This window comes from Gobio gobio (genome assembly GCF_949357685.1).
Source record: "Gobio gobio genome assembly, chromosome: 7".
Lineage (NCBI taxonomy): Eukaryota > Metazoa > Chordata > Actinopteri > Cypriniformes > Gobionidae > Gobio > Gobio gobio.
Window position 1 is genome coordinate 37352993 of NC_137103.1, and position 22019 is coordinate 37375011.

At 36.4% G+C, this 22019-nt stretch overlaps 2 protein-coding genes across 4 annotated transcripts in view; one reads left to right on the plus strand and one right to left on the minus strand.

The window, feature by feature from the left end:
* The window catches only part of tbc1d4 (TBC1 domain family, member 4), a 40095-nt gene extending 18376 nt beyond the window's left edge, over positions 1-21719 (plus strand). Inside the window, exons 8-21 of one of the 3 annotated variants that reach the window (XM_079822323.1) lie at positions 1171-1290; positions 1835-1885; positions 3971-4176; positions 5495-5647; positions 8080-8231; positions 8525-8734; positions 11448-11609; positions 12697-12855; positions 13131-13375; positions 14101-14260; positions 14443-14612; positions 15542-15718; positions 19092-19354; positions 21165-21719. In XM_079822323.1, coding sequence (XP_079678449.1) covers positions 1171-1290; positions 1835-1885; positions 3971-4176; positions 5495-5647; positions 8080-8231; positions 8525-8734; positions 11448-11609; positions 12697-12855; positions 13131-13375; positions 14101-14260; positions 14443-14612; positions 15542-15718; positions 19092-19322 — 2196 coding nt within the window. In that variant the 3' untranslated portion in view covers positions 19323-19354; positions 21165-21719. Of the gene's footprint in view, positions 1-1170; positions 1291-1834; positions 1886-3970; positions 4177-5494; positions 5648-8079; positions 8232-8524; positions 8735-11447; positions 11610-12696; positions 12856-13130; positions 13376-14100; positions 14261-14442; positions 14613-15541; positions 15719-19091 lie in introns of all 3 variants that reach the window. The other 2 variants (XM_079822322.1, XM_079822324.1) reach the window with 2 other exon arrangements.
* The window catches only part of piga (phosphatidylinositol glycan anchor biosynthesis, class A), an 882343-nt gene that overhangs the window by 231078 nt on the left and 629246 nt on the right, over positions 1-22019 (minus strand). The gene's annotated exons all lie outside the window — the stretch shown is intronic.

Here is a 22019-nt window from a genome sequence, read left to right on the forward strand (position 1 = left end):
CCTTTCTCCACAGACGACTGACGTTCTAAGTAGGGCGGTCAAAAGATTAATCGCGATTAATCGCATCCAAAATAAAAGTTTGTGTTTACATAATATATGTGTGTGTACTCTGTTAATTATTATTTATATTTAAATACACACACAAGCATGTATATATTTAAGAAAAAAAATATTTTTATATATAAAACATTTATATTTATATATATTATAGATTATATAAATGTATATACATGCAAATATTTCTTAAATATATACATGAATGTGTGTGTATTTATATATAAATAATAATTAACAGAGTACACACACATATATTATGTAAACACAAACTTTTATTTTGCATGCGATTAATCGCGATTAATCCTCTGACAGCCCTAGTTCTAAGTTGTTCAAAGCGTTTCTAAGGATGCTGATTTTTAGAAGGCAGACTGAGATGGCGAACGGGAATATGGTTTGTGTAACATTAGCAACACATTATTAGCTGTTTGATAATGTAGTCAAGCAAAAGACTAATCATATTAATTACCATTATATGTCCGACGTTGTAGAGAGCGATACATAAAACGCATTGCAATTCTGGTACATTGACTTGTATACAAGCCTGTATAATTCACTCTTCCTCTTCTCCTGAATCAGTTTCTGGTTCAAACATATATGGCTGAATTAAACCAGTATTTCCACTTGCCATTGTGCAGCATTTACTACAGTAAAGTTGAGAGAGTGGATCTCTGAGCGGGTGTGAGTGGAGGTGGGGCTAATTTGCATATTCATGATTTGGTGTATAATAAATGAAGCATAAGTGTAGAGTTATATTCATGCTATTTTAAGGCATGAATAAAACATTTTTCACAGGGAAAAAAAGTTTAAATATGAGTTTCAAGGGATAATATGATTGACTACAGAGGGACAACAGTTTACTGTTTAAGCAAAACAATGGCTTGCTGGGAAAGTCATAATTGGCAAGGCTTCCAGTGCACTCAATCTGTGCTTTTGGCTCTTTTGGATATACTGTGGCAGAGTGTTGTTTTAAACAAGTGGTGAATTATCCCTGATACCTGGTGGTCTTTCTTCCATCATTTTGAAATCTATTAAGTGAAATGTCACCAAGTGTCTAATCGTACGGCACAGTCATTTTCACTTATTCACTTCTTTCGTTCCTTTGTATCACTGCAGAATGCTTCTGGCAGCTCTCTGACCTCTGATAGCTCCAGTGCGGGCCGCAATAAACTGGACTTGCTGAAGAACAAAGCCCGGAGTTCTTTGACAAGCTCCCTGGAGAACATCTTCTCACGGGTATGTGTGTGTGTGTTGTCCGTCTATGTCTTATTGGTCTATGAATGGGGATTTACCCATTTACCCCACCCTTGTACTAAGAATAATACCTTTGTTTGTGTACAGTACTATAATAACTCAACCATCTGCTGTATTTACTCACAAAGCAATATCAATGTGTAAGGAAAGACCAGCTAATCCTGAATTCTCCATTAGACGTCTGTGTTCAGTTAAAGGAACAGTTCACTTAAAAAATTAACCTTTTGTTCATTTACTCACCATCATGTTGTCCTTAACCTGCATGTAGGTCTTTCTTTCTTGAAGCTCAAATTAAAATCCTTTTAGGATGGTCACTATCTGCTTTTGTTACATGGAAAAGAGCAACATGATAATTCTTCAAAATAGCTTATTTTGTGGAAAGGCAGAAATCATACAGGTTTCTGAATGATGAATGACATGTTGATTAAATGATGACAGAATTTATAATTTTATTTAAAGTGTGTGTAAATGTAAATTCTGACATTCAAGCAGGTTGCTTAATTTCGAGGCTATCTTTCTTCCCTAGGGAGCCAACCGTATGCGAATCCGTCTGGGCAGCATGGGAAGTTTTGACCGCGTGAGTATCACAAAACACGTGAATACCATTATCTGTCATTTTTAACCCCAGCTCTTGTCTCCCTGCCAAGAATCACATCTCTGTTCTGCCCTGCCAACAAGCAAGTCTCTGTGGTGTCAATTACCGTCACATGCTGAAAATAATATCAATGCTGTGTTATTATACACTACATGTTTTTAAGAATCAGCATGAGTAATATTATTGAAGCTGGCCTGTAAGTCTCGTCAGGGGTCTCACTTATTGGGGTTGGCTTGTTTTGACCCTGTCCACCTCGCTGTTCTCCGGGGGGGGTGAAATGTGAGGTGTGTGTGATGGTAAGCTCGGGTATCTGGACTCCATGGAAAACAAATCACTCAGCTCTATCTTCCCACAGGCTCCTCACATGGCCTCACAGGCACTGTCAATGTGAGCACCTTCTCTCATGCTTAAACTTCAACTCTCAATAACATGTTACAATCTAACAGTTCCTTGCTCTTGGCTCTCTTCCACGTTCTGTATGTAATGTGAATCAGTTCTAAGACTACAGTAGCTCCAATAGAGTTATCATCATGTAGTGAGTCTAAAACAATGAAAATGATTGATTAAAATGCATAGTTCACCCAAAAATGAAAATTCTGTTAGTTACTCACAGTCATGTTGTTCGAAATGACTTTTTACTTCTGTGGAACAAAAGAAGATATTTGGAGAAATGTTTGTGGTTTTTTGCATACAGTGGAAGTCAACGGTCATCAAAACTGTTTGGTTATCAACATTCTTCAAAATATCTTGTGTTTTTCAGAAGAAAGTAAATCGAAGAATATTTGGGTAAATTGGGACAATTTTCATTTTTGTAAAATAAAAAAAAAGAAAGAAAAATAACAGTATAAATACTATATTATGTGGTTGCAAAATTAATTGAATGAAATAATAATAATAATAATAATCAACCAAAATCAAATACAAATTTCAATGTTGTGGAAAACCAGGAAATATCAGGAAAGTTTATGTATGAATATTATGAAGTTTATGTAGAATATCTAATTGCTCTGCTCTAAAATATCGAATTGATTAAATATTGCTTAACTTGCTTGCAGTCGCAAGCCATAGTATTGTCTATGTGAGTGAATTTTACTTTTGATTTTAAAAATAAAATAAAATCCTTATTCTGAAATCTCAAACAACGGGAAAATCTTGGAGATTCATTGGTCAAAAGGTGTGCAAACCACATTTGAAAAATGCTACATTCTTTAACAAAATATCAAACTAAGTTGCATCAGTAAACAAATGATGCTAATACTATTTCTCAGTTGTAACTTCTCCTTTTCTAAGCCATTTGAATAATTACATTTTACCAACTGGTCCCACATTTATCAAATCTTGCGCTGTGTGCAGGCTCTCATTCCCTTTGTATAACCATGCCAAGAGAGCTATTATGTTGCTTGGATCATTTGTTTTTCCCAAATTTAGCTGTAGGCAGCTGAAGGAAGTGGACAGGGTTTGCGATTTGTTCGAGTGAATGGAGAAAGAGCGTTGTGCAGCCGTTACTGGTTTCCTGGCCCTGCTGTGTACTGACTCACAGGAGAGCATGGGTTCAGGAACTGCCATAGCACAGGGACAGGAAACAGAGTGAGGAAGAGAGCCAGAGAGAGACCCTTCCTATAGCCATCACAGTAAACAGCAGCCAAAAACCTCCATTGTGCTGCAGTCCACCTCCAACGACTCGTGTGTGTGTGTTGTGGCTCTGTGACACAGACTATTAACATACAATAGATCACAAAGCGTGTGTGCAGTTACTACCGCCAAACCATCCACTTCTGACTGGGAAAGCGAACGAGAGGGAAAATGCTGGGTGAGTTCAGAATCAATAGTTTGATGTAGCTGGTGTCAAGTCAGTTGTTTTGCTTTGCTTTGTCTGAAACTTGAAGGTTGTACATGCATATCTCAGTAAATAGCTTGTTTCTGTCTGGGATGGATCCTTGTTGAATTTGAGGTTTGACTCATTGATAAGCTGAGTTGTCTGGCATGTGTTGAATACAATGTCATCGTCTGTGAGGTTGTTTGGCCCAACTCATCGCTGACCTGGTTCATTATCTGCTCACCCTGCAGGGCGACTCTCCTGGTGACTCCCCACCTGGGACTCCACCCAGTTACCTTGAGGACGACCCAGATGCCCCGCAGTTCCGTCGCCGGGCACACACCTTTAGCCACCCGCCCATCAAGAAAAAGCTCTCCTTCACTGAGGTTTCCTCCCAGGCCTGTAAGGCTCCACTGCGCCGACAGCAGTCTTTGGCCCCAGAGCTGCTGCAGAGCAGGTAATGCATCACTTCCTGTTTGCTCTCATGTGATAAAGCCATTTATCTTTCCATCTGTTTTTCAACAGTCATATGATATATAGACAGTCGCAGCAATGTGCTGATGTGCTGAAAACAGCTTGTTGTGTTTATTTGCAGAAATCATAAATATGCTTCAATACATATAAACTTGTAGATTTGACTGATTTTAGCATGAATGCTTACATGGTCAAGAGTGCATGTGGCATGTCTGTGTATTGTTGGATTTAGTACTAATTCAAATCATTTAGAAAAAATACTAAAAACTAGAGAATGTGATGCTTATGTGATTTTATTGTTGAATTTTGTGATCTACAGCATTTATTTTATTGATGGGAGTATGTCAATTGTTTGAAAATTTTAATTGAAATAATTATATTATATTACAGTTAATTTAACCAGTATCAGCATTTATTGAGAATTTCCCCCAAATGAGGACATTATATTTTTGTGTCTGAATATTATTTATGAATTTAGTGTATAGGTCAGGGGGCTTCAATTGGTAATTTTTTTTACATTATTTTGCTTGGATGTGTTAATTAAAAAAAAAAATATATATATATATATATATATATATATATTTGTGCTATATTATCTGTTTGATATTGATGAAATTCTATATCAACCAGATAATATAGCACAAATAAATATAAATATATATATATATATATATATATATATATATATATATATATATATATATATATATATATATATATATATTATTATTATTATTTTTTTTTTTCATGCAAATACCAATAACCGATACATAGCTGATTTTAAAGCGATAACACATTTTTTTTGTTTAAAATTAAAACTATTATTTTGAGGTTTGTTAAAGATTGTTTAAAAGCGATGAAAACAATCTTTTTTTTTTATTATATAGATTGACAGCAAAGGTAATCCAACTGTAAATATTGGTGGAAATGAGCATACACAATTAAATATATATCCAGTATTGACTAAATAATAAAAATCACTAATATAACCAATCCTGTACTGATATATTGTCATCTCTAATATAATTAATATACAGTAGGTACAATTATAATATGATCGCTGATGATAGCTTATGTATTTAAATGATAGTTTTTACTTTTTCAAAAAATTTAAAAGTAACAGCAAAAAATCCCCCATTCCTCAGGAAAAACCTAAAACTGTTCTTCTCTTTCATCTGAAGAAATCTTTCATCTGCTCAGAAGCACTCATGTGTTCTAGATTGTGCTTCCATGGTGGTGTTTTAGACCTCTGCAAAGTAATGTGTATTTGTTGTGGGCCTTTTATGTTTCGGCTCCCTCAGCACTGTTGGTATCTCTAGAACGCGCAGCGTCTCTGAGAGTGACTCCTACTTCAGTCTCTCATCCTCCTTCCACACCCCCACTTTCCTGAAAACCTTTTACCAGGGCTCCCTTGGCTCACTGGCCTCTCTGTCGGACAGCGGGAGTCTTAAGAGGTGAGAGGGGACGTCGGTCTCGGACGGTTCAATGTGTCCGTTTCCCCCCGGGGCCGGGGGTGCCTGAGGTTCGAGCTGATGGCGGCCTTCTTCTCTGCGCCTGTCTGTTTTTTAACCCAAAGGCTTTAGTCACTGTGTCGTCGGTTATGAAGAACCACTTCTGTAACTTACTCTCTCTTCCTGTCAACATTGTTGGACTTTGTCATTGTCCACTGGACAAGAGGGATGCTAAACCTCAATTGCATGTTGGCGTCTTTACTAACTAATGGTAAACAAAAGCATTTATCATCTATATTGCATCCATCAACTTTCTTCTGATCTATACTCTGTTGTGCTTAAATATTGTAGAATAATTTATGCTTTTTTATGTTGGATAATTCAGAATTCATTTTGAAGAGAAAAAGCGTTGGCAGGTTGGTTTGAACAATTGTGAAGGTCTTTAATTAATATGTGGTGTTTTGATTTCTCTTTGTACCTGCATGATTCATTTTTTTTTTTTTTTGTAAATAGTTTAGAAATAGTTCAGAATAGATACATCAGATATTCAGTTAAGCAGAGCATGCTTAAAATCATAGGCTTGCTGGCTAAATTAGCTCCTACTTCAGAGTAGGACCAATCCTGCTCCTGGGGGGCCAATGTCCTGCAGAGTTTAGCTCCAATCCTAATTAAATACAACAGAACCAGCTAATCAGGGTCTCACTAGACATACTTGAAACTTACATACAGGTGTGTCAAGGTAAATTGGAGCTAAATTCTGCAGGACAGTGGCCCTCCAGAGCTGAGTTTGGGTCTAACACAGTGCCATGGGAACTACCAGTGCCGTAAGTGTTCATTGATCGGCCGAACGCATGCGAAACACCTCTAAGGAGAAAATCCAACGAATTGGATAGAACTGCAAAAAATAAACATCCCGCACAACAACCAGGATGTAAGGGACTGCCTGTGTCAGGAAAATGGCCCTTGGGGAAAATTCAGTTCTCATGGGACCGCCCTGGTGGCTAGTTCCTATAACTACCCAGTGCGAAAGCCCACATTCCTGTATGACTGACTTTCTTTTGCAGAACACAAAAGAAGATATTTTAAAGAATGTTGGTAACCAAACCGTTTTGTTTACCATTGATTTCCATTGTATGGAGAAAAAAAACATTGATCCATTTCTAAAAATATCTTCTTTTATGTTCCACAGAGAAAAACCCGTCTGGAATGAGGGTTAGTAAATGATTTATCACATTATTCATTTTTGGGTGAACCATCCCTTTAACAAAGCTCCTGTCATTCACGCTAGTAAGACGAATTTATAGCAGCGGTTGTCAAGGGCGAGTGTATTAGAGTAGAAAACATACAGTGAAATCATGCATGGAATATACCCTTCTACCTAGGGTTTCTTTGCAGGACAATAATATTTGACCAGGTTTTTGTGCTAGTGGCTTGAACTATGAACAACAGCCAACTTGGAATCACTGACAAATGATGTTCCTCAATGTGTATTCGCCCTTCATTTGTTTGAAATAGCAGGCTGTAATGATCCAATGCTTTGAGTGCTCTGAAAGGAGGAGATATTTAAAATGTCACACCGTTGGCTCTGCTCTGTTTTCTACAAATTGATGAGAGGGTACTTCTCTCTGAATGTTGAATGCCACCAGCTGTCTTCTCTAATTGGATGTGCAGCACACCTGTCTGTTGAGCGCCGGTCAGGGTTGGTCCATTACTATAGCCAGTGTTTAATGGATAATATTCAAACCCGTTTCACGCTTTCATTAACTCCGTCTGAAGTGTCCTTGCTGTTGCTTGTGTATTGTTGTGGTAACTAAGCAAAGAGAAAGGTGTAAATAAACACAATTACGGGATAAAAAAGATTTGATTAGACTTTAAGCACATCTTGTTCCTGCCTCTGATAATAACTATCTATTTCAGCTTCTTAGATTTGGAATAGCTTGAAAGATGTCTTATCTAATGGAAAAAATAAGCGTTAGGTTAGCTTTTGAAGTTATTATAGTTTTCAACATTGACAATAATAAGAGCATCAAGTCTTTTATGCTCTTTTATTACAGTAAAAATACAGTAAAAACAGTAATATTGTTTTTTTTTTTGTACTTGAGTCACGTGTTGCACAAAGTTTTTGTGCATTATTTAGTTATTCTTCAATCTGTTCACTTTCTAATAGTTTTTTTCTCATTCTTCAAACCAGGTGATCTCTGTTTTATGTAGCTTATGCATGAAACCAATTAACATCTATTATGACCCTCTCTAAATGCTCTGCTTATTGCTTATGAGCCTTGGCTTTAATGCATTGCTGATTGAACTTGTTACATAAATGTATGTTGTTTATTAGCTTATAACTGGTTTGACCACCTGTATTGAGAGCACACGGTCAAACAATGTTGCTTTGTCTTCTCAGTTGAATAAGCGTGTGTTGTTTTGTGTATCTGTAGTGGTAATGGGGAGGGCAGGAAGAGGTCTCTGTCAGGCTGTAGCACCGATTCTTTGACCTTGGTGCCTCCACGCAGAGTTTCTTGGCGCCAGAAGATTTTCCTGAGGGTGGCGTCTCCCATGAACAAACCCTCCGCTTCTATGCATAACGTGGGTGGGTACACATGCTTGAGCGTACGCACAGACAAGCAGACAAGTGCAATATTACACCCTGTTCTCCCAGCAGTCTATTTATAGTCAACATTGCAGCATATATCATTGTTCTGCAAGCTTTAGAACTTCAAGATAAATCTCCTTTTTACTGAGATTCAAGAAAAAGAAACCAAGTTGTTGTTTTTTTTTGTCAGGGAAATGCACAGTACTCCATTCCTTAAATCACTTACTTTTTTTCCCATGCCATTTGAGCATGGATCTTAGACATTTTGGTCAGCATCTGCTGTTTTCCAGAGCACATGGATGGCCGGGAGCTGCTGCCACTTTCTCCTCGGGCTTTGAACCAGGATCAAGACTCTCAGGCCGGCCCCCTGTCCCCAGAGCAGGGCTTTGGTGGAGAGAAGGGCCGGCGCAGCCCAGCTGACTACAGGGCCCTGTGGAAGAAAGCCATCCACCAACAGATTTTGCTAATCCGCATGGAGAAAGAGAACCAGCGCCTGGAGGGTTAGTGTTTCTACTTGTATCGCTCTCTCTCTCTTATAATTTAACCTTTCTCTTATTTGGATTCGCTCATAAACATGCAGACCCACTTGACTGGGTGCCCGTTCGTTCACCCAAAAAAAGACAATTCTGTAATCATTTTCTCATTCCATTCCCATTTGAGTTTTCCTTTCATGGAACACAAAAGGGAAAAATATTATGTAGCTTTTTCCCAAATAATGAATGGAGCAGTCACCACGGGGTTCCAAATTAAGAAACGTGCAAAATGCACAAAAATCTTCATAAACGTGATCCATACATAAACTTGTGTGCTATATTCCAGTTCTTCTGAAGCCATACGATAGGTTTGACATGACCAGTCAAGTTTGAAAATGTGCATCCGAGAAAAAAAAGCTATTATCTTACTTTTTATGTTGTCTTTTTAAAGGTTTTTAATGCTTAAACTATTATAAAACTACTATAAAATCAGACTAGGATGTTAAGCCTACTTTGCATAACTTAATATCTGATGTATCTATTCTTTACTATTATAAACTACTTTTTATAGTAGAAGAAAAAAATCAGTCAGGTAAAAATTTTTAAGGTCACTCCATACTTGCATTGTCTGGGAAAGTGGAGCTTAGAGCAGCATTGTTATTGTTTACTAAAACTATAATATTATAGTATAATATATAACTAAAATATTTTCTTCTTTATTTTAAATAAATCTGAAGTAAAATAAAATATAAATATTAGATGAAAAACACTTAAAGGAAAACTAGAAATGTTGCATTGACAAATTACTGAAATAAAAAATTGTAAGTTGAAGTATTAAAATGACTAAAACTAAAAATTAAATAAAGATAAATTGAAATATTTAAACTAAAACTTTTAAAAATGACAAGGCACATTTCAAAATTAAACTACCAGTAAAAGGAAAACTAAACTAAAAATATACAAATAAAAGCTAATTCTAAATATTAATAAATAATACTAAAACAACACTGGCTTAGAGATCTTAAAGAGATCTTAAGATTGATTGGCTTAAAGACCTTAAAACATCTCCTTTTGTGCTGCTCAACAGAAAGTCAGTCATATAGGTTTGGAACAACATAATGGGGGATAAATAATGACCAAAAATGTACACCTTTAAATATTTCCAGTAGCTCAAACAATAGAGCATGGCGCAAACAAGGTTAAGTTCATGGGTTGGATTCCCAGATAATGCATGAACTGAAAAATTAAACCTAAGATATGAACATGTTAGTCGCAATTTAAGTCACTTTGGATGAAAGTGTCTGGCAATTGCATAAAAATGTAAACCTACAGCAGTAGTCCAGCGTTCATGGCACATTGTGCAGTCACAGGAGAGGGCGTTTCCTCCCGTCACTCTAATTAGACAGTTTTCTTTGCCCTGGCCTTATTTTAAGAGGGGCAAGTGTCACTGCCTCTGTTTTACATTCTGGAGCAAAGTTAAATATAGATGGGAATGTCTGGATGACGTTCACGTTCTTTAAGAGTGCGCTTTCAGTTTTGTGACCGTTGAACTACATATGTAGCCCTAGTCTTTCATAAATAGTTTAGTAATATCAGTATTTCAATCTCTTTAACACATTATGACAGGTAAATAATATTGTGTATTAGTATTACAACTTTGCTTTGGAAGAGCAAAGCAAAAAGTATGTGAAATATTGCCCTCTGTTGGCCAAACTGCATCACACATGAGACTCAATTCGCTTCCTTTACTCTTTTACTTTTGATGTTTTCTGTTTGTTTTTGTATGCTCTTGGATGGGCCGAACTGAATAAACATGTCTGAGTAGAAGGTAAGAAAATACAGCCATGGCGTTTACCTCTTGCCTGAACAGGCTGAAATTCAGGCAGTTGTTGGCATGATGTCATTGTTTGGCTGCAATGTATACAAACCAGCATGAGGCAGTTAGCTACATGTTCTCCAGTACCAATAAGCAATTACAATTGGTTTTTAGAATAATTTTCTTCTGTCAAGTACAATATAATATATGTATGCTTTTATCTTGGATAGTAGAAATGTTTTGTGATGTTTTATGGTTACTGTAAAAGGCCATGCCATGTCTTGCTATACTTTGAACCTTGTCTAAAGTTGCTATGGAAATGAAGAGCGCTTAATATTCCTCGATCTATCAGCAGCATGCTACATTTTATTGACAGTCATGCACGCTTGCCTGTGAGGCTTCCACAGCAAATGCATTGCCGTAAAGGAACTTTTATTCTATTTTTTTACAAACCGAAACTAATTTAATTATTGTATTCATGACTTTGATCAATTGTTCTCAACTGCTTGTGGACCCATATTTTACATTGGACATCAAGTGGAAAAACTGTGATGAATAGCATAATATGAATTGTTTTAGAACATATATTATTGTAATATACTCTTAAAATAATTTGTTGGACATTTTATAAATCATATACTGATAAAAAAATATAAATAATTTTAGTTACAATTACAAAATTGCATTTAGCATATTTTCCCCCTTCTGTTCACAATTTTGGGTCACAACCAACCACTTGAGAACCAGTTACATAGAATATACCTCTGTCTCTATGGTAACAGCAGGTGATAGAACAATGACATTCAGAGTGTGAAAAATAATTATCATGTCCATCTCTTTGCATCAATATTAATTACTAGTTGTTCTAATGTTAGTCTGAATAAATAAATTCTAAACCTGACTAGCAGTTTTCTCACCCTGCAGCCAGCCGTGATGAATTGCACATTCGTAAAATGAAGCTGGACTACCAGGAAGTGTGTCAGTGCTCCAAAGAGTTGCAGGCCCTGTGGGACAGGAAGTTGAGCAGCCCCTGCCGCACTAAAGTACAGTGGGACAAAGAAGAGATCCACAGTGCCGTCTGCCAGGGTAAAAATTGTTTACTTCAGTCATTAAAACCCCCAAGATTCTGGTCTCTGGCGTGCTACTCTACATCATCTTTTGTTGTAACACAACTTTGTTACACAGTTGTTGAAATAATTACTAATTAAATAAGTAATTTGGGGTCAGTTTTTGATTTAAAAATTTGATTCAGCAAGGCCACATTAATTTGATCAACAGGACAGTAAAATGCTTACATTTGTACAAAATATTTAAAATAAATGTATGTTTTCAATATTAATAATAAGAAAAATAGCCCAAAAATCTAACTGCACCTTAAAAACTGTCCATATGAGGTGCGTAGACCAAAAAACTCCAGGGGAAGTGATTCAAAAAAGCCTGCACACTCTGTCAATTAAGAAAAGGACAAAAGTTGCGATCGAAAACCGCTGTTTTAATAGCAAACGGTTTGGTTACATGTGACATTTCTCAATTCCAAGTTGTTAATGCTCAGTCCAGGAACTATCTTAACAAGTCACATGATTACATGGATCACATGGTCAACCAAACTGGGGTATGTTAACAACCAAATAAATAAATAAATGTTTGAACAATTTGACATAAGATTAACTCCATACACAATACAGTAAAGATTCAATGATGATACATTTTAAACAAGAAAAGAGAAAAAGAAAGAAATATATATTGAAACAATTTAATCAAAACAAAATTCACTAACATGCTAGATAACAAAATATTGTTTCCTAACAGTGTAACAGTCTTTTGTTAGGATCACCACCTCAGATGCCACAGCATCTCATATCGGTGTGATTGTGTCTAGCAACCGCAAGGTGTCTGCCTGGTTACAGGAGACTGAATGCCAGCCCTTCTTATGGAGCTCCATAATAATGTTTCATGAGCACTAAATCGGCATATTAGAATGATTTCTGAAGGGTCATGTGACAATGAAGACTGGAGTAATGATGCTGAAAATTCAGCTTTGCCATCACAGGAATAAATTACATTTTAAAATATATTAAACATTTGGATGGTAGTGTAGATCTAAATTCTACATAACACTCAGATTTCTCTCAGTTTGTTTGTTTGTTTATTATTATGTGTGTGTGCTCTGTAGGTGTCCCTAAAAGTCGGCGGGGTGAGGTGTGGCTCCTTCTCTCCCAGCAGTATCGCATGCGTCACCGTTTGCCGCAGCGGCAGCAGCCCCCTGAAACGTCTTATCAGGATCTCCTCAAGCAGCTCACAGCACAGCAACATGCCATCCTGGTCGATCTCGGTCTGTATCTAACCAAGTACTTATAGATCATTTATAGGGGAATACACTTACTAATAAACTACATACATGGAATGCATTATTAGTTGCATTTCAATTTTGTATATTATTTGTGTATTAATTGTCAAATCACCAATAAAACCATACTATCAGATACTATAAAATCTCAAATCGGATTATAAAACTGTGTATTTTCATATTGTTGCAGCTAATTCACATGGATTATAGTGTTATATTTTTGACCCAGCACATTACTTAAGTGATGTTCCCTTTTCCAGGCCGGACATTCCCAACGCACCAGTATTTCAGTGCTCAGCTGGGAGCTGGACAGCTGTCTCTGTACAATCTCCTGAAGGCCTACTCCCTGCTGGACACGGAGGTGGGCTACTGCCAGGGCATCAGTTTTGTGGCCGGTTTGCTACTGTTGCATATGAGCGAAGAACAGGCTTTCGACACCCTCAAGTTCCTCATGTACGATCTGGGCATTCGCCGGCAGTACCGCCCCGACATGATCTCCCTGCAGGTGCGCTGTGTGTGTGTGAGAGTGTCAGGTTTCACTAGTTCGTGTTTTTCTTTCAGAACTGGTATTTTTGCTTTTGTGATTATGCCTATTGTTAAATGTAGCAGGTCTGTTTTTTGTGTCGGATAACAAAACGAGTATAGAACAATGTGTCCTAAACGGAATGTTATATTAAATTTATTTGTATTATTTGCTATTGCATCAAAAACAAAATTTTTATTGAACACTTTCATTAAAAAAATTAATTAATAACAAGTATGGCCTTTTTGGGGTATTATTAAAGTATCATCAGTCCTTGAAACATTTTCTTGCTACATCCACACCACTAGGTGTCAGTATAACATTCAAAGCCATTGTTGCATTAGCCAATGAAACATCATTTGAAAGTTACCTAGCACACCTTAAATTTGATAACAACTATTTAAAAAACAAACAAACTAGTGCTTTACTTTTAGTGAAATGTAAATTCCAAATCCTAATTTTGTTATGGCGACCAGCACAGTATTTTTAATACACTTGACTTAAACTCACATTTGCTCAAGTGGTATGCAAACAGCCGTCTCCACCTCTTGTACACTATTTCCTCCTCAGCTGTTAGTGGTTATTCATCATCAGATGTGCCAATGTTTAATCCCGTGAGAGAGAGCCAGTCTCAGCCAGTCTCATTTGAGCCTGTTTAAAGTTCACTCCTGTAAGTGTAGGACTTTTTCTTCTTCCTCTCTCTAAAGATCCAGATGTACCAGCTGTCCCGCCTGCTGCACGACTATCACCGTAACCTCTACAATCACCTGGAGGAGCATGAGATCTGCCCCAGCCTGTACGCCGCGCCCTGGTTCCTCACTCTCTTCGCCTCTCAGTTCCCGCTTGGCTTTGTTGCCCGTATATTTGGTAAATTTCACTTCCTACATAACTTCCTAACAGACCTGAAGGAATGTTGGGTATGTGTTGGGGTTAGGGGGAACCTGATGACTGTGGTGAAATGATCATGTGTTTAAATTCATGCATTGCACACATAAGTGAAGTATTGTATAGCCTTTGACTCTTGTACATGTATGTGTGTTCTGTGGCAGACCTGCTGTTTGTCCAAGGCACGGAGGTGATTTTTAAGGTGGCCCTGTGTTTGCTGAGCAGCCACGAGGGAGAGATACTCGAGTGTGACGGCTTTGAAAGTGTCGTGGACTACCTTAAATCCACCATCCCCACCCTCACTCAAAGCCAAATGGAAGAGACGATCACCAAGGTACATTTAAAATTAAATAAATTTTATTCGTGGACTTATGGGGAATTTTATACTTGGCACATAATGTGTCCATATTTTTTTCAATATCAAGATTTTAATATAAAATGTATTAGAACGTATAAGGAAAATTATATATTATTTTGCTTTATTTAGTTTAAATCGTACACTGCACAAATATTCCATAAAATCTATCAATTAATATGACTTTGTAAATAATCTTAGTCACAGTGCTATTTTAGTATTATTTATTATTTATATTATTATAGTATTTATTACTGGGTTTGGGTTGAATTAGGCTATTTTATTTTAATTTAATTTAATTCACTTTAAAAGTTCTTCAACTTCAGCTTATATATTTGCCAAGGCAACATTTCAAAAATTGTTAACATTTGTTTCTGTTTTTTTTAAGTTTCAGTTTTTTTTAAGTTACAGTAAGTTGCTAAGCTAATATATATATATTTTTTTTTTCAGCTTTATATAAATTACGGAAAATGATTGTCAAAAAAAGTTTTTTTTTAGTTGACAATAACTCTGATCAGTCATGATTTTGAAATGTCTTCCTTGACTTATGTGATCAAACTCAAAATATAATTTTTTACACCAACTGGATACTATCCTGTAAGTAACCATATGGCATAAAGGATCATGTGACAACAGTGTAGCATACTAAATACTGTTTCACATACTATTTTATTAGTAGGCAGCACACATAGTTTCCTGTGCAGTATGGAGTACACTGGTGTCTCTTTCCAAACAGGCTATTTAGACTACAATGCACTTTAACCACTAGGTGGAGTCAAAAACCAAAAGCCTGTATTGTTAATGTAATTGAACAAGATTCAAAAAATGGATATAGATATTATGTTACAGTATGTGAATAATTTGAAAGAATCTGTGGCATATTCTAATGGTCAGTATGAAATTTGCAGGCGCTTGAGATGGACATCTCCAAGCAGCTGCACGCGTATGAAGTGGAGTACCATGTCCTGCAGGATGAGTTGTCAGACGCTCCTCCACCATCAGAAGAGTCTGATAGGCTGGATAAACTGGAGAAATCCAATGCCCAGCTCAAGAAACAGAACATGGACTTGCTAGAGAAACTGCAGGTATGTAGTTGTATAGTATTATCACAAAATAGCACAAGTAGAGAAGTGTTTTGTTCCTTCATTGCCAGTGTGTGGCAGCAGAGTACAAAAGACAAACAGGCTAAAACTTAAAGCTGCAGTCCACAACTTTTTTTGGGTTACAAATGATCCAAAATCAATTTTTGAGCAAGTACACAACAAGCCAGTATTCAAAAATATCTCCTTACCTTAGCCCCATTCACAACGGTAAGCTTGTAATAATGTGTTATAATTTGAGTGGTATGGTTTTCTCGTGGGAAATTCAAGCATGTCTTTGCGTCATTACGTCGCATCTGTATACATAAAGAAGGAGTCCGGCTAGTAGTAGTAATGCATGTGAGGAGCAAACCGCATGTTCTTCAGCGGATCATTTATAGCCTTTTCTCACAGCAGCTGGAATAATTAAATTTATCATTTTGATGGCGTATTGTAATCCAGAAAGGCCCAAATGACAATCATCAGTGACAACTGGAGATTTACCCAAAGTCAAAAGCAAAAGATTAGACTGTACAGAAATTTTAATTTACAGGTAACGCTAATACACACTAAATACACGTAGTCAAGCAATGCTAAGGCTGTTAACATTAACAATTTGGGAACAAAGTATAACCATAATAATAATTTGCATGGTTTGATGTTATATGAGCGATCGATAGGTTTAATCACCGTTGGTTGCGCAATTTATTGTAATGTTTTGTTCCCAAAAGTGTCAGACATGTTACTTACTTGTTCAGATGACATTTTCCGGTGAAAATTCTTATTTCGTTTATACTCTAAGACGTATAATCTGTGATTCTGAAGTACAGTATCTAAAGAAAGGTGACTGACAGCAAGCCGCACAAACTCCTCATTAGATTCATGAAACATTAGATTAATCTGAGGAGCCGCTGATGCACAACTCGCGTACAGATAACTCCGCAAATAACTGCAATTGCAGGTTTCAAACAGAGATGGCGACACAGAGACAAAACTTACGGACTGCAGCTTTAAGATCTTTACAGATACGCCTCTTCGTTTACTTCCAAAGAATATTAAAATGGATACAAAATACAAAAATTTAGATTTTCACATTGCACATTTAAAATGATAAGTAATAGGAATTTGGCTGATAGTAGCTTGTTGATCTGTTATCCACTAGTGTTTATGAATGTGGTAGAATGAATTATCTTTGACACTCCATTAGTCTAAACATGTAGCGTCACAACATGCTCATCTCCAAGTTGTTCTTAAAAACAACCTGTTGCTAAAACCAAGCTGTTCCTATAAACATGATATAGGGGAAAGTGAAAAGATATTTGGCTCACTTTCTAAATTCTCCAAAGTGTACTATGACTCTTCTAATACTATTAGTTGAGCCAGCTTATAAATGTGTTTTCATACAAAACTCATTTTACATTCCATGTAGAAAATGTACTTTGATATGTCAAAATGTCAAAGTAGCATTAAAAACACCCTTTCTAAATACACTACTTTTAAAAAGTTGGATTTCTTTAAGATTGTTTAAAAAAATATTAATAATTTTATTTAGCAAGAATGCATTATATTAATCAAAAGTGACAGAAACATTTTGCAACCTTGGAATTATAAGGTTCTATCTGCAATCTGACCGGTTTTGAGATGTTTGAGCTTCAACGTTTTTGTATTCCATTTGACTGTGTAGATAGAACCTTTTTTATTTTATTTCTAAATAAAAAAAGTTCCAAAATGTACAGTTCACAATTTAAAAAAACATCACATAATGTAAATAAGTTGTCACCAGAATGAGAATATGTGAATAACTCACTTTTGACAAAAATGTCAGATAGACCCTTATACTTCCAAGGGGACGATTAGCTGCTTTTCCACTGACGGGCTGAACGGTTCTAAGAACGCCAAGGAACGGTACCAGTTATATTTTCACTCGTGCTTAGTTCGCTACGGTAGAATTATAAACCGTTCTTGGCCTGGAATGTTCAGCATGGTTTACTAACCATGTTTTTTAAACTTTCTTTGATTTCTAAGAAACATTTCTTAAATACTAAATCAGCATATTAAGGATCATGTGACACCAAAAAATAGACAAATGGCTGCTGAAAATTCAGCCTTTCCATCACAGGAATAAATTACTTTGTACATAAATACACTCTTAAGCATAAGAGACTGGTTTCAAAAACATTTAAAAAACGTACAGATGATTTTTGATAGTGTATATAGTCTAGGGTTGTGCAATATTGACAAAAAAGTATATCTCAATATTTTCTGGGATTTTCTCGATAACGATAATTAGACGATATTTTGCCGAGTTTGTTATGACAGTACCATGGCAGGTTTAGAACTGCCATGGTCAGCTGACTTCTTAAGTTTATGATATTCTTCATATCCTGTGTGGTGGTCACTGGTCAGTTCACAGCAGTGACAGGAATCATATTTTTAAACCTAATTATATGCATGCATCATCTTTTGTGTCAGTTTCATAAATTTAATAAAAATGTAATATAATAAGGCACAATAGGGCAGTTACCAATCAAATTAAATAAGTATCAACAAAATTCAAGTTTTCAGTGCAGAGGGGAAACAGAAGCTGCATCTGAAGTGACAGATTTAGATCTTTTACCAGACTGTTTAATGCAGCTCAGAGGTGACAAATTAATAACCGGCAGTTATGCATAAATAATGTTTGGATGTTTAAAATATAAAACGTGGAATATTGATATTTGAAATTATTTAAAACATGAAAAGATACTTTAACTGTGAAATTAAAACAGCCAGTAGGTGGCAGCAAGTCACTCTTAATGAGTGAGTCATTGATATTCAATCGATTCCTTCAAACGGCTGATTCATTCAAGGAACGAAGCATTTGACTGTCTTAATCTATCTTAGTCAATGAATCATTGATTCAACTGATTCGTTCAAAATGCTGATTCATTCAGTAAGAAAACACCGCCTCAGAGACGCAGTTCTGTGTCTTTGTTTTGAACTATTTTCGGTGGCGAAATAGAGCGAAAACAGGCAATATGGTGTCTAAAATGTAAGTCACTTAATATTAAATTCTTGTTTAGTAAACAAGAATTGAATTTTAAAATAAAATCAATATCACATTTGTTAAAAATAATGCTGATACCTGGAGAAAAACTGCACTCTGTGATATTTATTAACTATATTAAATGATAAATATAGAGTAAAACACTCTAAATGCACACACACACTAGTATAATCTACTGGACTACATCACGTAGTGTATGCATGCACTCTCTGGGTGTGTGTGAGGGATATTATCGCAGATTATATATAGCACACCTCTAATATGGTCACATGAACAAACAATTTCTTCACAAGATTCATTCATCATTCTCATGTTTGGCTTTCTTATTAACAGGCGGCTCGTTTGAAGATTCAGACATTGGAGAGCAGCGTGGAGAGCTTCCTGTCACGAGAGAGCAAGATGAAGCACCTGATCCGTTCTCTGGAACAGGAGAAAGCTTCCTACCAGAAGACCATTGAGCGCATGCGTAGCAGTTTGCCATCAGATGCCGTGGCTGATGTGGAGATGACACCACTCAAGTCCAGCAATAATGGGAAAGCCAAAGTTGCCTGTAAAAAGCCTTGAATCGCCGTCCTACTGAATGATGCATCATATAGGTACATCAGTTTTGTTAGCCTCCTTCTTCCTTTATGTTCCCATCATGCTTCACCTTTGATGGCCTAATTCAATGTTTTACACCTTGCGGCTGCACTAAAGAAAACAATACGGAAGTGTTTCCAAAGAGCAGCATGTCTAGTCCACGGATGTGGCGTGTTGCATTAATGTCCACATGTGACTTTATGCTCACTGTGAAGGTTTTTTTTTGACCTGGCACTCCAAACCTGGAGTTTGGAGGAAACCAAATATTTACCAGGTCGACCTTTTGCTTAAAGTGCTTTACCTAAAGTGCAGGCAGGAAGGGAAACCATCTGCTGCTGGGTTTCCTCTGCAACTTACAAACAGTCCAGACTCCCCAGCTTCAAGCGAATCACTGTCTGAAGACATGAAGACTTGTCTTTAAACCATCATCTTTGATATTGCACAGTATTCTGTGTGTGCAATGAAGTAGTATGCCTGTGTTGGATACTATGCTATAAAGATATGTGCATGCAATCATTCAAACACTGTGGATAATAAATCCAAAAATCCTTTGAGGATTTTACCATAGTTTGGGTTTCTTTTCAGTTGATCACTTGTAGTTTTGTGTCACACTGTACTTGACGTCTGTGCAAATATTTTTATAGTGTTGCATAAGAGCTAAAGCATTGTATTTCATACACTTTTTTTGTCAACATTTTTTGTATTACAGGTTTTACTTGATGTTCGTTCAGTTCGGTCTAATATAACAAAAACGATTGATGTTACCATTGGGTTAAACCACCTGTGGTGGCTAAAGAAGACACTTAGAGTGCGTCCCAATTCGCATACTATCCGTCCTAAATAGTATTCGAAAATAGAATTAGTACGTCCCAAATCGTAGTATGTGGGAATGAGTATTCCAAAGATGCGCGGATGGTCTACTTTTTCCGCAGATCGATGCACACTCTATCAGTTAATATTGTCCACAACCCATTCAATTAGAACTACAAACACGGATAAAAAGTGTTAAAAACCTACAATCATGAGAGATGTGCGAGTCTGATGGTTAAGTAGAGAGGTTTAGATAAAGGGGCCTGACGAAAATATATTTATTTAATACTATCCACATTAAATTTAATCTGCAACTGCATGGTGAACTTTTGTAATGATACGTTTGGCCATTAACTTTTAAATGCATCATTATATTCAAATTGCAAACACATGAGGAGAGTCTCCGCATGAAAGAGCCACAAATGGCAGATAAACGTGCTACTACATACAGAAGGAAATTAAATTCAATTGAATGTGGAGGATTTTAACTGTGACAAGATTTATAGACAGGGCAGTTCAGACGGTGACAGGATACATGTAACTAAGCGACAGAGCTGTCCGTTAAAGATGACGAAGTACAATGTCCTGCTAAACACTCTTGACAAAAAGAGTACATACTTTTAGGTCGTAGTATAAGTAGGCGAATTGGGACGCAGCATGACACTATTGGTCATCTAACCATGTGAATGTGAACTTAAAGGAGGATTATCTACTTGAACACTCATTCTTGTTTGTCTGTCCTTAAATTGTCTACAACAAAACAGATCACAATTCACCTTGTTTATACAGTTCAGTGAATTAATCACAATTGTAGTAAGATAGTAAAACTCTTAGGGCAGTGTTGGTAAACTTAATCAAGTGCTTCTTTCTGCTTTTTTGTGTTCGTGTGAATATGTCAAAAGTGACATATTAAGAAGTGTTACTGCTGGGCTGGTGGTGGTTACCAGTGGCGTGTAAAATATGTCTGATCTTTATTCTAGGTAGTGGTTTTTGATTGTTTTCTTCATCTCTTTTAAGGAATACATTTCTGTGACATTGCAAATTGAATATACTTGCATATCTTTGGAGAGAGCGAAAACATATGGACATGTTTTTATCAAGGGCTGCAAATACATCACCTGATCAGAGAAGGTACATTCTAGCAATATTCCTGCACCAAAGTTTAACAATGTGAAGGACAGGGGAGGAAGTCCAACTTTTCAATATTTCTCAATGCTATCACTGTCATGTCTTCATACAGAAAAGACAAATCAAATGGTCTGATGGTGCCTTTGATACATCATAGTCATACTTTGTCATACTTTGTCATACTTTATATTCAATGTGCCAAAACTCGTTCTTCATTACCACCATCACTTTTCCATTATCACATGTCGCTGTTACTTCTCAACACCTCCAACACAAAAATGCTGAGTTTTGTTGGACTACATTAATTTAAGATTCACTTTGTCTGCAATGAATCTTTGCTCATCATTGAAAGTGTGTGTGCTGACAGTATCTTGTGATTTTAGTTTCTTTTGATTTTGGCTGAGTTGTCAGTCCTCCATACTCCATTAAAATCAACTTTTTATACCTCAGTTTCCGTTTATTATTATTATTATTACTTGCCAAGGAAAGCCTTATTATTATGGATTAAACTTGGTGAATGATTATCTAATGGATAATAAAACATGAAAAATTGTATAAACGTATATTGAAGGAAGGGCAAAAGCTTGGATGGGCAGGGTCTCTTGACTTGGGCCAGTAAGCACTACTCACATTTTGTTTGTAAAAAAAAAAATAGTTTTATATGTATCTAAGCTCAATATAAACACGTTTTCAGAATTTGAAGAATGATACATGAAGATAAAATACTGCCATAGTCATTTTTAG